The sequence below is a fragment of the Dendropsophus ebraccatus genome, chromosome 5 (genome assembly GCF_027789765.1).
Source record: "Dendropsophus ebraccatus isolate aDenEbr1 chromosome 5, aDenEbr1.pat, whole genome shotgun sequence".
NCBI classification, from domain to species: domain Eukaryota; kingdom Metazoa; phylum Chordata; class Amphibia; order Anura; family Hylidae; genus Dendropsophus; species Dendropsophus ebraccatus.
In genome coordinates this window covers 17904937-17921631 of record NC_091458.1, presented here as the reverse complement: position 1 = coordinate 17921631, position 16695 = coordinate 17904937, and the positions used below count along the sequence as shown (strand labels likewise).

The 16695-nt window shown below is 42.8% G+C and overlaps 1 protein-coding gene across 5 annotated transcripts in view; it reads left to right on the top strand.

The window, feature by feature from the left end:
- Positions 1-16695, top strand: part of CNTN5 (contactin 5) — a 948473-nt gene that overhangs the window by 842584 nt on the left and 89194 nt on the right. For all 5 annotated transcript variants that reach the window (XM_069969612.1, XM_069969611.1, XM_069969613.1 and 2 more), the window contains one exon: positions 11252-11372. In XM_069969612.1, the coding sequence (XP_069825713.1) occupies positions 11252-11372 (121 nt within the window). The remainder of the gene's footprint in view (positions 1-11251; positions 11373-16695) is intronic.

Here is a 16695-nt window from a genome sequence, read left to right as displayed (position 1 = left end):
CTATCTATCTATCTATCTATTATCTATCTATCTATCTATCTATCTATCTATCTATCTATCTCCTATCTATCTATCTATCTATCTATCTATCTATCTATTATCTATCTATCTATCTCCTATCTATCTATCTATCTATCTATCTATCTCCTATCTATCTATCTATCTATCTATCTATCTATCTATCTATCTATCTATCTATTATCTATCTATCTATCTATCTATCTCCTATCTATCTATCTATTATCTATCTATCTATCTCCTATCTATCTATCTATCTATCTATCTATCTATCTATCTATCTATCTATCTATCTCCTATCTATCTATCTATCTATCTATCTATCATCTATCTATCTATCTATCTATCTATCTATCTATCTATCTCCTATCTATCTACCTACCTCCTATCTATCTATCTATCTATCTATCTATCTATCTATCTATCTATCTATCTTCTATCTATTTATCTATCTATCTATCTATCTATTATCTATCTATCTATCTATCTATCTATCTATCTATCTATCTATCTATCTATTATCTATCTATCTATCTCCTATCTATCTATCTATTATCTATCTATCTATCTCCTATCAAATTCAAATTCAAATTCAAATTAAAAAAAAGCTTTATTGGCAGGTCCAAAATAAACATTTAGCATTGCCAAAGCAACAGAGTATAATAGATGGAGTGTGGGGGAGAGGGGGGGGGGTCATGTGGGGAGCAGGGTGGATATGGGGTAAGGGGCAGGATTGGGGGATAATAGGGCGTATAACAGTCCATGGTATCTCATAATCCTCTCAGCCGGTGGCAGGTGGAGACATACTGGGCCGCTACTTCCATGGTGGCCTCCTCTTCCCCCAGCAGAATGTGGAGTTTCCTCTCCTCATCTATGGAGGTGAAGTCCGGGATGATGGTGGAGAGTCTCTGGAAGTAGGTGTCCCTGGTGGATGAGTATTTGCTGCAGTGTAGCAAGAAGTGGGCCTCATCCTCCAGGTCTCCCTGCTCACAGTGCCGGCACAGTCGGCTCTCCCGCGGCTTGTATGTCTGTCTGTGCCGCCCCCTCTCTATCTCCAGGCTGTGGGCGCTCAGTCTATAGAGGCTTAGGGTCTGCCTGTGTTTGGGGTGGTGCAGCCTCTCCAGGTATGGCGCCATGGTGTAGTCTCTCTGTAGTGACTGGTAGATGGTGAGTTTCTGGGAGTTACTTATTTCTCTCCTCCATTCCTCTGTATATTGCCCCTGGTATGTCTCTATTGCCCCTTTTATTTGGGCTTTTGTCAGGGCATGTTGTGGGGTTTGGCTGGACTGGTGGTGGATGCCCTGTTGGGGGGCACATTGGGCTCCATGCCTCAGGGAGGCTTTGTGGTGATAGGAGTCTGGGTTGCTTCTCTGTAAGTGCGCCCAGAATGAAAGCGCCCTCTTCTGTACCTGGAACCATAGTGGGAACCTGCCCAACTCTGCCCGACACGCCATGTTGGAGGTGCTGCGATGGACCTGGAGGAGGTACTTGCAGAACTCCAGATGAAAGGTCTCTGTTGGACTTGAATCCCATTTTGACTGGTTTGGGTAGGTGGCCGGACCCCAAACCTCACTGCCATAAAGCAGGATTGGGGCAATGACGCCATCAAAGATCTTTAGCCAGACCCTCACTGTTGGTTTGAGGTGGTACAGTTGCTTTCGTATGGCATAGAAGGTTCTGCTGGCTTTTCCCTTGAGGACCTCTATGGCAGACTTGAAGCTCCCTGATTGGTTAAGCTCCAGGCCGAGGTACGTGTAGCTGCTGGTGTTCTCCAGTACTGACCCGTTTAGTGTGAAGGAGGAGGAGATGGAGGCTTTTTTCTGACCCTTCCTCTGGAACACCATGACCTTGGTCTTCTTAGAGTTGATGGGTAGTGCCCATGTATTGCTGAATTTCTCCAGGACTGACAGGCTTTCTTTGAGGCCGCTCTCTGTGGGGGACAGCAGCAGGAGGTCATCAGCGTACAGTAGGAACTTCACCTCACGGTCATGCAGAAAGAGGCCGGGGGCTGAGGAGTCCTCCAGAGCTGCAGCCAGTTCGTTGATGTAGATGTTGAAGAGCGTTGGGCTCAGGCTGCAGCCCTGTCTGACTCCTCGGCCCTGCTGGAAATAAGCTGTCCTCTTGCCGTTCACCTTTACGCTGCATTGGTTCCCAGTGTATGAGCTCTTGATGACATCATACGTCCTCCCTCCTATCCCACTCTGCAGGAGTTTCAGGAATAGGCTGCCACACGGAGTCAAAAGCCTTCCTAAAGTCCACAAAACAGGAGAAGATCTTGCCCCGTTTGGTGTTGTGGACGTGGGTCTTGATGAGGCTGTGCAGGGTGTAGATGTGGTCGGTGGTGCGGTGGTTCGGCATGAACCCGGCTTGACTTTTACTGAGGACCTCATGCTGTGTGAGGAAGGTGAGGACTCTTCTGTTGATGGTGCCGCTGAATAGCTTCCCCAGATTGCTGCTCACACAGATCCCACGGTAGTTCGCTGGGTCGTATTTGTCCCCACTTTTATGGATGGGGGTTATGAGGCCTCGGTTCCAGTCTTGTGGGAAGTGTCCGGAGCTCAGGACAAGGGTGAACAGTTTGGCCAGTGCAGCGTGGATGTCTGGCGGGCTGTATTTCAGCATCTCGGGCGGGATGCCGTCAGCACCACTGGCCTTTCTGCATCTGAGTAGAGTGATGTTCTCCTGTATTTCCTGTGTGGTGATTGGTCGGTCCAGGGGGGTCTGGAAGTCCTTGATTGCCTCTTCCATGTGCCTCAGTTTTGTGGTGATTTCTTTTTGTTCCTGGGTTTGCTCTTCTTCAGGGATGTTTTTGTAGAGGTCCCTAAAGTAGTTGAGCCAGATGGTGCCATTTTGGATATGGAGAGAGTTTTTCTTGGGCTTTGTGCTGATATGATGCCAGGTCTCCCAGAATGAGTTGTCCTGGAGGGAGTCCTCCAGCCGGTGGATCTTGTGGGAGAGGTAGCTCTGTTTTTTCTCTCTGAGGGTGCGCTTGTATTTCCTCTGTAGGGTGTCATAGGCTTCCCTCGCAGTCTTGTCATTGGGGTCTCTTTGCTTTTTGTTTGAGGCCGTCCTTAGGGAGTGACGTAGGGCCTTGCATTCCTTGTCAAACCATTTCTGGGACTCTTTATTAGAGGGTCTCTTGACGCTGGTTTGTTCAAGGTCTGCTAGTTCTGCCATTGTGTACAGGATCTTGTTAAAGTCCTTCACTGCCAGAGTGACCCCTTGTTGGCTTGGCTGATAGGGAGTGCTGTGAAAGTTTTCGAGCATCCCTTTGATTTCCACTCGATCGGTCGCTTTCCTGTATTTAGTGGCAGATTGTCTGCGCCACTTGAAGGATGGTGGCAGGTTGTAGAGACCCGTCTGGCAGGGCTGTGTGGATGCTCTCTTGGTGGATCTCATGTACAGCAGGATCTGGTTATGGTCTGAGAGGTGTGTGTCCGGGGTGACTATGAAGGCGTTGATGTTTTGGGGGTCTGCGTCTGTGATGGCATAGTCCACCACACTGTTGCCCACGTGGGAGTTTACCGTGAATCGCCCTAAACAGTCGCCCCTGATACGCCCGTTCATGATGTACAGTCCCAGGCTCCGGCACAGGTTCAGCAGTTTTTTCCCACTCTTGTTAACAGTCCTGTCATAGCTGTTCCGTACTGTCTGTGTGGAGTCTGAGTAGTAGTCACCTCCTAGGATATATGTGTTGCCATCGGAGGTGACATAGTCCTTTTCCACACCTGTCCTGGCGTTGAGGTCTCCGCAGATCAGCACCCGGCCCTGGCACTGGAATTGGGCAGCCTCATTTTGTAGGACCTCATAGATGTCTGGGTTGTGGTAGGGAGATTCAACTGGGGGGATGTATATAGCACACAGGTAGATGTCATAGTGTGAAGCGAGGATGGAGCTGCTTATTTTAATCCAGATGTGGTTGTTCCCCCGTTTGACTGCTGTCATGTGATCTTTCAGCTCTTCCTTGTACCAGATCACTATGCCCCCTGAGCGGCGGCCCTGTTTGGTACTTTTGTTTTTCTGGGCAGGGACAGAGAATTCCTTGTAGCCCATGGGTGCTAGGGACTCATCCTCTGCCCGGGTCCATGTCAACAAGAGGATTTGTATGTCAACAGTTTTTAGTTTTTCTTTGAAGTCTGGATCACTGGTTTTGGATCCAAAGGCTGAGGAATTTAATCCTTGGATATTCCAGCTACTGATGATGAGGGACGTCATTGTCAGTCGCTATACCTTGTAATGAGTTGCTTTTTCATCGGACGTGGCAGCTTGTGTTAGAGGGGTCACATTAGTTTCTTACATAGTGTGCTGAGCAGGTTCCTTATCTCTGCCATGCTGCTGCCCTCTGTTGTGCAGTGCTGCCATTGTGGGACCGCTGTTTTCCCCCACCTCTGCCATCGCTGGGGACTGGGTCTGGGGTAGTTGCCTTCTGTGTTTCGATGTCTGTTTCCAGGACTTTGGCTTGGTTGCGGTCTCTGGGGTCTTTCTAGTACTATGTCCTTAAATTCTTTTGCCAGTTTGCTTACTCCTTGTTTGTCCAGGTGTTTGGTGTCATACAGGTGTTGGGGTGTGATATCCCGGTGTACAGCCAGTTTAGTGTTGGGTATTGAGGAGATACTGGCGGCCAGCTCTGCGTTAATCTGCTCGGTTACACGGTGGGATACGTCTTGTCTTGGGAGCAGGGCAGACAGGATTATTTGTGACCTGGGGAATCTTTGTTGGGTGGCTTTGGCTAGCTGTGTAAGTCTTTCTGCAGTCTTCTCCTGCTGCAGGTCATTTGTGCCGGTGTGTAGGATGAGGTGTTTGGGGTCGGTAAAATATGGGTTATTGATCACTTCTGCTGCTTGTGCTATTGTCGAGCAGCGGATTTTTGTGACCAGTTTCCCTGGGAAGAGTCTCTGTGTGTTGAGATATTTCCCGTTGGAGTCTATGAGTAGCACGATGTCCGGGCCTGGTGGTTTATTGGTGTCAGGTGTTCTCTGTATCCGGGGGGTTTCTGGGGTGTCAGTCGGGTTGTTCTCCTGTGTTAGGGGGGTTCTTTGAGTTTTGTCACTGTGATTGGGGGTGGGGTCCTTGTGTTTGTCGCTGGTCTCTCTTGACTTCCTTGCGGGGGGTAAATTGTTTATTACGGCATATGTTGGTACATTTCTAGTGGTCTTTTCTGCATTTTGTGGGTATCCCTCTAGGTTTTGGGGCAGATGTAGTCTTTTTAGTTTGGTTATCTCCTCTCTGAGCTGCTCATTTTCTTGTCTCAATGAGTTAAGGGACGCCTGGATATCGTGCATGGACGCACTGTGCTCACACTTCAGCCTGGCTATCTCTTCCTTCATCTGCTCGCTGCTATTTATGGGGCTTTGGTCTTTCTGTAAATCTTCCCTGAATTTATGAAAGTCTCTTTCTAGTACTGAGAGGCATTCTGTCAGTGTCTGTAGAGATGGGTGTGAGGTAATTGGTTCTGAGGTGTGAGGTGGGGGGAGAGCTGGGGCATTGGGGTGTGAGGTACTTGGGCCTGGTTCCGAGCTGTGAGGTGGGGTGAGAGCTGGGGCATGGCTGCTCTTCTTGGTGGGATTATTTATGGCTGTCACTGGCTTTACTTGTTGCTTTATGTGGGGGAAGGCCACCTGGAATTCTTCTAATTTACTTTCAATTCCTTGTACCATGATGGTTCCATTATTGTAGATGTTAATGGTGAGGGCGGTTTCTCCATCTATATCTTTTATTCTAATCTGCTTCCCGCTATTAATTCCACCTTTTGTGATGTTCTTGTAGTGGTCACACAGGGCGTCAGACCAGGCACTATGGCGTTCTGTATAGAATAATAAGTTTGTTTTCACCCTCTGATTATCATAGTCCACAAACAGCTGCTCTGGGCTCTGCATTATCTGGGCCTTCTTTATGGCTTTCTTGGCCTCCTTAGACCTGGCTGTCTCCGGGAATGTTATCTCGGACACCTCTGACTATCTATCTATCTATCTATCTATCTATCTATCTATCTATCTATCTCCTATCTATCTATCTATCTATCTATCTATCTATCTATCTATCTATCTATCTCCTATCTATCTATCTATTATCTATCTATCTCCTATCTATCTATCTATCTATCTATCTATCTATCTCCTATCTATCTATCTATCTATCTCCTATCTTCTATCTATCTATCTCCTATCTATCTATCTCCTATCTCCTATCTATCTATCTATCTATCTATCTATCTATCTATCTATCTATCTCCTATCTATCTATCTATCTATCTATCTATCTATCTATCTATCTCCTATCTATCTATCTATTATCTATCTATCTCCTATCTATCTATCTATCTATCTATCTATCTATCTATCTATCTATCTATCTCCTATCTATCTATCTATCTATCTATCTCCTATCTTCTATCTATCTATCTCCTATCTATCTATCTATCTATCTATCTATCTCCTATCTATCTATCTATCTATCTATCTATCTATCTCCTATCTATCTATCTATTATCTATCTATCTATCTATCTCCTATCTTCTATCTATCTATCTCCTATCTATCTATCTCCTATCTATCTATCTATCTATCTATCTATCTATCTATCTATCTATCTATCTCCTATCTATCTACCTACCTCCTATCTATCTATCTATCTATCTATCTATCTATCTATCTATCTATTATCTATCTTTCTATCTATCTATCTATTATCTATCTATCAATCTATCTATCTATCTTCTATCTATCTATCTATCTATCTCCTATCTATCTATCTATCTATCAATCTATCTATCTTCTATCTATCTATCTATCTATCTATCTCCTATCTATCTATCTATCTCCTATCTATCTATCTATCTATCTATCTATCTATCTATCTATTATCTATCTATCTATCTATCTCCTATCTATCTATCTATCTATCTATCTATCTATCTACAGTAAAGTATACAGAAAGCAGCACTACCTCCAGGTAGTAAGGGGTACCAGCAGATCCAAGTCTGATTCTAGGACCATATTCACATATGCAAAGGAAAATCCACAGCACTCCCGGATTTGTGAAAAAACTTCAAACTGGTGTTTATTTCATAAGTGTTTCATCATATACAGCAATCGTGAGACGCGAAGTTTTCAAGGGTGAAAATGGTGGCAGACGGCCGCCGAAACGACGCGTCTCACGATTGCTGTATATGATGAAACACTTATGAAATAAACACCAGTTTGAAGTTTTTTCACAAATCCGGGAGTGCTGTGGATTTTCCTTTGCATATTTATCTGTCTGTCTGTCTGTCTAAATGCAGTGAAGTGAATTACAGCATACAAGTAGCAACTGGTCAGCTCAGATGTCAGATCCAAAGCCAATAACATATACAATGCAGAATTTTCTATACTTCCCTATTTCCCTTGGACAATGCCTTCTCTCGTATTGTTTATTGTCTTCTCTTCCGAGTCCTGTTGAACACTGATTGCGCTTTATGACGTGTAGTGATTGTTGATTTACAGGAAACAAATGTCAGTATACTGCAGATCCTGATTATTGCATCTTAATCCCCAGTGACCCCCTCCCCCCTGGATCCACACATTGTGACTGTACAGATATTACCGGTATAATCCGTAGTCTGCTCCATCATTTGGGTCTCATCCATTTCAGGGTCGTCTCCCTATCAGCAAATGAAGAGCTGATGACTATTGTTACTTTATAATTGACTCTGAGCAGGGTGTCACAATGCACACAATGTACGTGATGTATACATATATAACAAGTGCAAGGCGTCGGAGGTGTCTCTGACATTTGTGACACACTGACTGATCTAAGTGGATATTAATGTGACGACTTTGCCTAAATAACTGCGGCATTACTTTCACAGTTTATACACATCTGAAAATGAAGAAACATGTGTTGATAAACAGTGGATGTGTAATAGAGAGAGCCTGCTGCTTTACAGTCATGCCCCAGGCTACACATAGTCTGAGATGTTAATAAGGAAAAATCAAAGGTTTCCAAAAAGGCGTCTGGTTAATCAATTCTTAAAGAAATACTCCGGGCAAATCTTATATACTATGTTATGTCTAGCCCAGGGCATACAGGGGCGATGGGTCCGCTACTGCTTAACAAGTTTATAGAAACTTTTTTGGACATCAACCCCTGCCTGACAGACTACTAGAATGGTTCCTCTTGACCTTTAGGTCCGCCCCCACTTAACAGACTAATAGAAATGTTCTAATTGGCCTCTAGATCCGCCCCCACTTAACAGACTAATAGAAATGTTCTAATTGGCCTCTAGATCCGCCCCTGCTTAACAGACTAATAGAAATGTTCTTCTTGGTCTTTAGGTCCGCCCCTGCTTAACAGACTAATAGAAATGTTCTTCTTGGTCTTTAGGTCCGCCCCTGCTTAACAGAATAGAAATGTTCTTCTTGGTCTTTAGGTCCGCCCCTGCTTAACAGAATAGAAATGTTCTTCTTGGTCTTTAGGTCCGCTCCTGCTTAACAGACTAGTAGAAATGTTCTTCTTGGTCTTTAGGTCCGCCCCTGCTTAACAGACTAGGAGAAATGTTCTTCTTGGTCTTTAGGTCCGCCCCTGCTTAACAGACTAGGAGAAATGTTCTTATCAGCATCTAGGTTCCGCCCCTGCTTAACCCTGCTGAACCGCGGCGGTCCCGGGTGCCGCTTGTAGTCCGGGAACGCAGGTATTAGCGGGCACAGTCCGATCGCAGTGCCCGCTAATAAAGTAATCGGATGCAGCTGTCAAAGTTGACAGCTGCATCCGATTACCGTTTGCAGCGTCATCCCTGGTGTCTAGTGGGGAGATCGCTCCTCCGGGACGTTATCCCGGAGGAGCGATCTCCGTTCCTGAAGGCGGTCGGGGACCTCTCCAAGATGGCGTCGTCCCCGGCTCAGCACTCGTTTACTTCGGGCTTCTAGTATAAGTGTAAAAGTAAAAAAAAAGTGTTATTAATAAAAAAAAACCTCCCCTAATAAAAGTCAGAATCACCCCCCTTTTCCCAGGTTATTAATAAAAGTAAATAAATAAATAAACATGTGTGCTATCGCCGCGTGCATAATCGCCTGAACTATAAATTAATCACATTCCTGATCTCGCTTGGTAAACTGCGTAAGCGCAAAAAAATCCCAAAGTGCAAAATTGCGCATTTTTGGTCGCATCAAATCCAGAAAAATGTTAATAAAAAGTGATCAAAAAGTCGTATATGCGCAATCAAGGTACCGATAGAAAGAACACATCATGGCGCAAAAAATGACACCTGACACAGCCCCATAGACCAAAGGATAAAAGCGCTATAAGCCTGGGATTGGAGCGATTTTAAGAAACGTATATTTGTAAACAATGGTTTTAATTTTTTACAGGCCATCAGATACAATATAAGTTATACATGTTATATATCGTTTTAATCGTAACGACTTGTGGAACATATATAACAAGTCAGTTTTATCCCAGGGCGAACGGCGTAAAAACACATATCTACTAAAAACAATTTCACCACACATTGAATTTTTTCCTGCTTTTGCAGTGTACTTTATGCAAAAATTCAGCCTGTCATTGCAAAGTACAATTAGTTGCGCAAAAAATAAGGGCTCATGTGGGTTTCTAGGTGAAAAAATGCAACTGCTATGGCCTTTTATGCACTAGGAGGAAAAAACAAAAGCGCAAAAATCAAAATTGCTCCCGTCCTTAAGGGGTTAACAGGCTAGTAAAAATGTATTTTTTGGTCTTTAGGTCCTCCCCTGCTTAAGAGACTAGTAGAAATGTTCTTCTTGGTTTTTAGAACCGCCCCTGCTTAACAGACTAATAGAAATGTTCTTCTTGGTCTTTAGGTCTGCCCCTGCCTAATAGACTTGTAGAAATGTTCTTCTTGATCTTTAGGTCTGCTTCTGCTTAACAGACTAGTAAAAATGTTCTTCTCAGCATCTAGGTCCGCCCCTGCTTAACAGACTAGTAGAAATGTTCTTCTTGGTCTTTAGGTCCGCCCCTGCTTAACAGACTAGTAGAAATGTTCTTCTTGGTCTTTAGGTCCGCCCCTGCTTAACAGACTAGGAGAAATGTTCTTCTCAGCATCTAGGTCCGCCCCTGCTTAACAGACTAGTAGAAACTAGTCTTCTTATGCTTTAGGTCTGTCTCTTTTCAACAGATTAGTAAAATATTTTTCGTAGTCTCTAGGTCTGTAAAGGCTAGTAAATCATATTACTGTATACTCAACCAGCATCCAGCTTAACCACCAAGAGTAAATTCTATTCACATTAGTTAAGTATAATTTTAGCATCCAGCTTGGCCAATAGGAATATGGGGTGTTTTAGGCAGGGGTGGCACCTAAGAAGTTGGACTGAGCCAACACAGTCTAGTGAAAGTCAGGTGATGGGCTGTCCAACTCAGCTAATTCATGTTATCCTGAGGTGAAAAGTTACCAGTTACCCCCCCCCCCCCAATCATAGGAATGGAGGTCCCTTGTCACCAAAATGACCATACTCAGACATTGCTCCATTCACTCTCTATAGTACTCGCAAACATGATTGAGTTCAGCACTCAGTTTTGTTCATAAGTCTTATAGCCAGTAAATAGAGAAATGTCCAAACCTGCAATTCTGGAACAAGAGATCTGCATTATCATGACTGTGGTGCAACCTATTCCCCCCCCCCCCCCGTGGCTTCGTAAGAACTTAAAGGGGTTGTTTACAAAAAAAATTCTTCCAGATCAGCTGGTGCCAGAATGTGCTACAGTTTTGTAATTTACTTCTATTTAAAAAAAAAAAAAATCTCCAGTCTTCCAGTACTTATCAGCTGCTATATATCCTGCAGGAAGTGGTGTATTCTTCCCAGTCTGACACAGTGCTCTCTGCTGCCACCTCTGTCCATGTCAGGAACTGTCCAGAGCAGGAGAGGTTTTCTATGGGGATTTGCTACTACTCTGGACAGTTCCTGACATGGACAGAGGTGGCGGCAGAGAGCACTGTGTCAGACTGGAAAGAATACAGCACTTCCTGTAGGGGCTGCGGTGCTTCTTCTCTGTCTCTGGATCCACCCCTGCTTAACCAACCACTTTTTTTTATTGGTCAGTTTATTTGTTTGTTTGTTTGTGATTTTACATTGTAACAATACTGTCCTAACATCCCACATTTCAAGCCGCTTATTGTATAATGGCCGCCAATCTATAAACCTTTACAGTATTTTATTGCCGCATATGACAGCTGTAGATATTTACATTTATAATGCACTAAATTGGGCATTCCCTTCTCTTCCAGCAAGCGTCATCAGCGGATTTAATGATTAGAAACATCCTCCTGGTGCATGCTGGGAGATACGGCTGCAGGGTGCAGACCACGGCTGACAGTGTCTCAGATGAGGCAGAACTGCTTGTTAGGGGTGAGTATGCTCACACGTCTCCTATGATTTATGGCCTAGTCGCTCCGGCTTTGGGCACGGGGGGGGCGCTGGGATTGTATGTGCCATGTGACACTGTAATGTTTACAATTAGCGGAAATGAAATATCCAAGATTTACAATGTAACAAACAGCAGACGTCCGATGCAAATTATCTCTATGATGAACAGTAATTAGATTTTCATGCACATTTGTGTGTCAACAGAATAGACTAATGAATGAGTGTGGAGCATGCTGGACGGCTGAACATACACCAGATGTTTATTCACTGCGCATGAACGTGTATGAACTGCCGGCTGTCTTCTTATAGCTAGTACATATAGGTATTATGGTGGTATTACTGTGTATATCGAAGAAGGAGAATGTCATAGCGTGGTCTGCATGGCCTACTGTATGTGTGAACTTTGCCCAGCACTTTTCTTTGCAATTGGCATAGATTCCACCTTCACATTACCTTACAGAAAAAAATAATCTTTTTTTTTTTTCTTCTCAAATCAACTGGTGTCAGAAAGTTATATAGATTTGTAATTTACTTCTATTTAAAAATCTCAAGCCTTCCAGTACTTATCAGCTGCTGTATGGCCTGCAGGAAGTGGTATATTCTCTCCAGTCTGACACAGCGCTCTCTGCTGCCACCTTTGTCTATGTCAGGAACTGTGCAGAGCAGGAGAGGTTTTCTATGGGGATTTTCTGCTGCTCTGAACAGTTCCTGACATGGACAGAGGTGGCAGCAGAGAGCGCTGTGTCAGACTGAAAAGAAAACAACATTTCATGCAGGACATACAGCAGCTGATAAGTACTGGAAGATTGTAGATTTTAAAAATAAAAATAAATTACAAATCTGTAGAACTTTCTGACACAAATTGATGCGGGAAAAAGATTTCACCGAATTACCCCTTTGAATGGCATTTAAATTACTAGTGTTATATGTAAATGAAGTGTTATAAAATCCTAATGCTCTGTCCTTTGTTGCAGTATGAATGCATGTGTGTGTATTTAGATGTGAGTAAATGTGTGTATGTATGAATTAACATGTGTGCTTGTGTACAGTATGTACCTGTGTATAATGTGTGTATCAATGTGTGTATACTGCATGTATACATGTGACTCAGTCTATGTGCATGTATCTATCAATGTGTGTATGTTTATACATGTTAATCAGTCTATGTGTATGTATGTATGTATTAATGTGTGTATGTTTATACATGTGATTCAGTCTATGTGCATGTATGTATGAATGTGTATATGTGTATACATGTATATCTGTGTCCATGTATATATTAATGTGTGTGCTTCTGTATACATGCATGTACTGTATGTATTAATCAAATTATTATAGTCCAGTGGATTCCTATTGTGAGTTTCATAAATAGAAAACACCATGAAATGAAGAATGAAAAATGTGATCAATATGAACCATCCATATGATGTATGTTAAAGTTTAGGTGTATGAATTCACATGTCACCTAGAATTTTTTTTTACTGATTATTGCCAAATATTGAAAAATTTTTACCTGTTTGTATTTTCTGATTGTAATTTTTTTTAAATATTTTTTGTTGTTCATTATTATTATGGGGGTTGCCATGTTCTATTATCAGGATGTTGAGGTGCGCTTTACAGTAGCCACATGGACATAAGAAACAATATTGGAGGGGGCTTACTGATTTATACGGGAGAATGTTGTGGTCATGCTCTGTGACCTTTGCCGAGGTCATTGTAAAGTAAAGGGAATGGGATCAGGCTTATTGTAAATGACCCGATCCCATCTTATGTATACAATGTCATCACTTTTCACTGTAATCCTGTCTGTGATGATAACAGTCAGATTATTTCAGAATGTTTAGAAAAATACAAAATATTAAAAAAATATATATATAAAATATAACATTAACATTAAAAATTCATATAAAAAATAAGTCATTGTATGATTACACATTCCCTAAGGAAGGGTAATTGTACCACTTCAGTAACAGTCCACTTTGGTCCTGGAATTTAAAAAAAAAAAAAAAAAGGTAAAAAAAAATTGTTTAATTAGATAAGAACCTCCGGCGCAGAAGATATTCAGACACCTACACACTTCATATTCCCAGCAGTAAAGCTGAAGGTGTAATGTAGTGTACTGTAATGACTAGTGTAGTTATCATTGTGCATACATTGTGTTAAGCGTGTCACTGAACGTAATGTTTCCTTTCTCTACATGTGTGATATCCTTTATAGCCGATGTAGCTAAGGCGCTCAGGACCCCTTCAAAGATATGAATGCAAAAGAAAACATACAGGTTGCTAACACCCACCACTGGAGGGAGCTAAAGAGCTTAGTGCATACTGTTTTATAATTGAGTTCAATGGGTGAGCAGTATGCAGTAAACTCCAATGCGTCATCCAATGTAGTTATCTTATTTTATCCATTATAAATGATTGCTTGGGATTTTTTATGCTTAAATATTTTTTTTACTGGTGGAAAACTATGCTAAACTTAAAACTTATCATTAATGACTGTCTTACCCTACATACATCATATGGCATGTCGCCATAGTTATGAAGGATACTGATCGAGAAGCAGAGGAACAGACTCTCTAACACTCCCCCCTTGGCTTCACCCAAAGTATGGCGTTTATCTAAGGCAAATATAAAGGCATTGTCTTCAGTCTTCAAATAAATAGTTGCTATAAGACTATAATCATTGGGCGAGGAGTGTGAGGCGAGGTCGTGAGCGGAGAGCGGGTCACATCATAGTGACAGGAGCTCGGATACAAGATCCGTAATGAAGTTGGGTTAAACACTCAGAAGAAGGTCAGAAGGCACAAACTAGATTAGGAAGATTAGACGCTACTGTGGGATCCGTATTAGATGTATAATCACGAGTGCCGGCAATAACGTGGCCCGGACACCAAAGGCCACTTGTCTTTCAGATGCTTTACTAGAAGGATGGAATTTGCATTCAGGTCCTAGTACATGCAATGGTTTTAGGATGAAAATACTTCTCATGTTCTCTATGGTTTTACTGTCATGAAAACATCGATCTGTGGTTTGGTTATCGGCAGCGTTGTGCAGACTTGCCAAACTGTTATGGTTCTGCAACGCTCTCCGAGCCTGAACACTCAGCATTTGACTTCTGTCAAATTCGGATTTTGGATTCTTCAATGTTCCCCGAACACGCAGCATGTGTCTGCTGGAGAACTTGAAGGCCACCCTAGGGAGTCTTGGGAAAACATGGATACAGCCATAGGCCACAGGCTGTATCCATGTTTTCCTGGCACCCTAGGGCTACCAGGAGTTCAAATGCCGAGCATTTAGTTACCAAACCTAAACAGTTCAACAAGTTGGCTCAGCACTAGTTATCAGTAGGTTATCATGAGCTGCTGTATTCTTGGTAAACATGATGCTGTGTTATTACAGTAGTGCGAAGATTTCAACAATTTCAGAGTGCTGAACTCCGTTCTCTGGGTGTGATTCAAATGCCCTTGGTGCGAGGACTAAGCTATGGGCCCACCTCTCTGTGCAAAAGAAGAACCCATGGAGCCTCATTGAAGAGTCTCGAAACACAGGACTAGCCAGATATCCCTCCGAGAAGGACCCAGCCAAGGGGGGGCTCCTGTAAGAAAACCACCAAAACCACCGTATTAAGTGGCCCTATAAGTCAATGTAATGACAAGGGAAAAACCAAGGCCAGGTATCCATCCACATACAGCTGTTTCAGGGTGTTGCCTCTCATCAGTGTGGAGCAGGATTCTGGCTAGGTGGGAGCAAGTAGAGCCTAGTAGAGCCATCGTTTGTCTGTCTCCCTGAGATTAGTCATCTGTTTCTCTTATGGCTCTACTAGGCATTGCTCCCACCTAGCCAGAATCCTGTTCCACACTGATGAGGAGCAACACCCCAAAACAGCTGTCTGTGGATAAATACCTAGCCTTGTTTTTCCCTTGTCATTACATTGACTTATAGGGCCACATAATATGGTGGTTTTGGTGGTTTCCTTACAGGAGCTACCCCTTGGCTGGGTCCTTCCCGGAGGGATATCTGGCTAATCCTGTGTTTTGAGACTCTTCAATGACGCTCACACCCAGAGAGGTGTTATTACAACAGATTACAGTCCACCTACCATGACAACTTGGAAAAAGAATGCCCAGATGACTAGTTGAAGAACTAGAGAGAAAAGCTTGCACACAGATTTCTGTGTCTTCAGCAGAAAGCAGCAGCTGAGAACTGGGGGAAGGAGACTGAATAGATAATAACAAGTATGGAAGGAGTTGTTAGTCTCACCATGGGCAGCAACATCAAACATTATATTTGAGTAGAATGTCCCTTAAATTCAACTATATATATATATATATATATATATATATATATATATATATATATATATATATATATATAAACAGGGAGAGGGTGATTTAAGCATTAAGGACTGGCCAGAGGTGAGGACATCACTCAGGACAAGGTGCTTGAGTTCAGAGATAAAACCTTCTGAGACAGCTGAGGATGATGTGTTGTCTAAAGAGAGGGAGGAGCCAGGGGTTGGAGACAATACAACAACAAAAATGAAAGAACTACACAACTTACCGACAGGGGTGAATCATGAAACCACACCTAAGCCAGTACTATAAGTGATACAATGTAATAGTAAATTATATATCTTGGGGTGAAGGTTTTATTTAAATACAATTTTCTGATACCCCTTTAAATACCTTTCCGGAGGTCGTATTTCGCACAACGTCTTATCAGTAGCCCACATATATATTTAGATTGATTTTGTTGACGGGGGATGGCATTAATCACAGGAAGTGACAGGAACTTCATCTGTTTGAATTAAATATATTGTTCGCTTTGTTATAGTTTTTATCATTATTCCCCAGATGACAATGAGAGCGGAGCCGTTATTAATATACTTCACTCCGAGTGTAAAATCAATTCCGCCGTAGATAATCTGTCACCTCCACTTTATCTCAGCCATGTAACCTACATATTTATCATACATAGTGCCGAGAACTTTCCATCTAGCTCAGTCCTGGAAGAAACAAGCCGGGTCAGAGAGCACTGATTACATGTAGACGGGACATACTATACGGCCAAAGTCAATCCATCATGTAACCAAACTCATCGCTCCATTCAGCTGCTGCTTTATTTTCCAGTTTGTTAACACTGATAAAATGACATCCTCATTTATAGTCCTCTGTAAGAAGAGCAGAGCATCATGGGGTCATGTAGAAGGATTAGCGTAGAGACTAGAGATGAGCAAATTTGCTGAAGTTCGGGTTTGTATGAACCTGAACTCTCGGCTTCTGATTCCCGCTGTCTGCAGCCTCCGT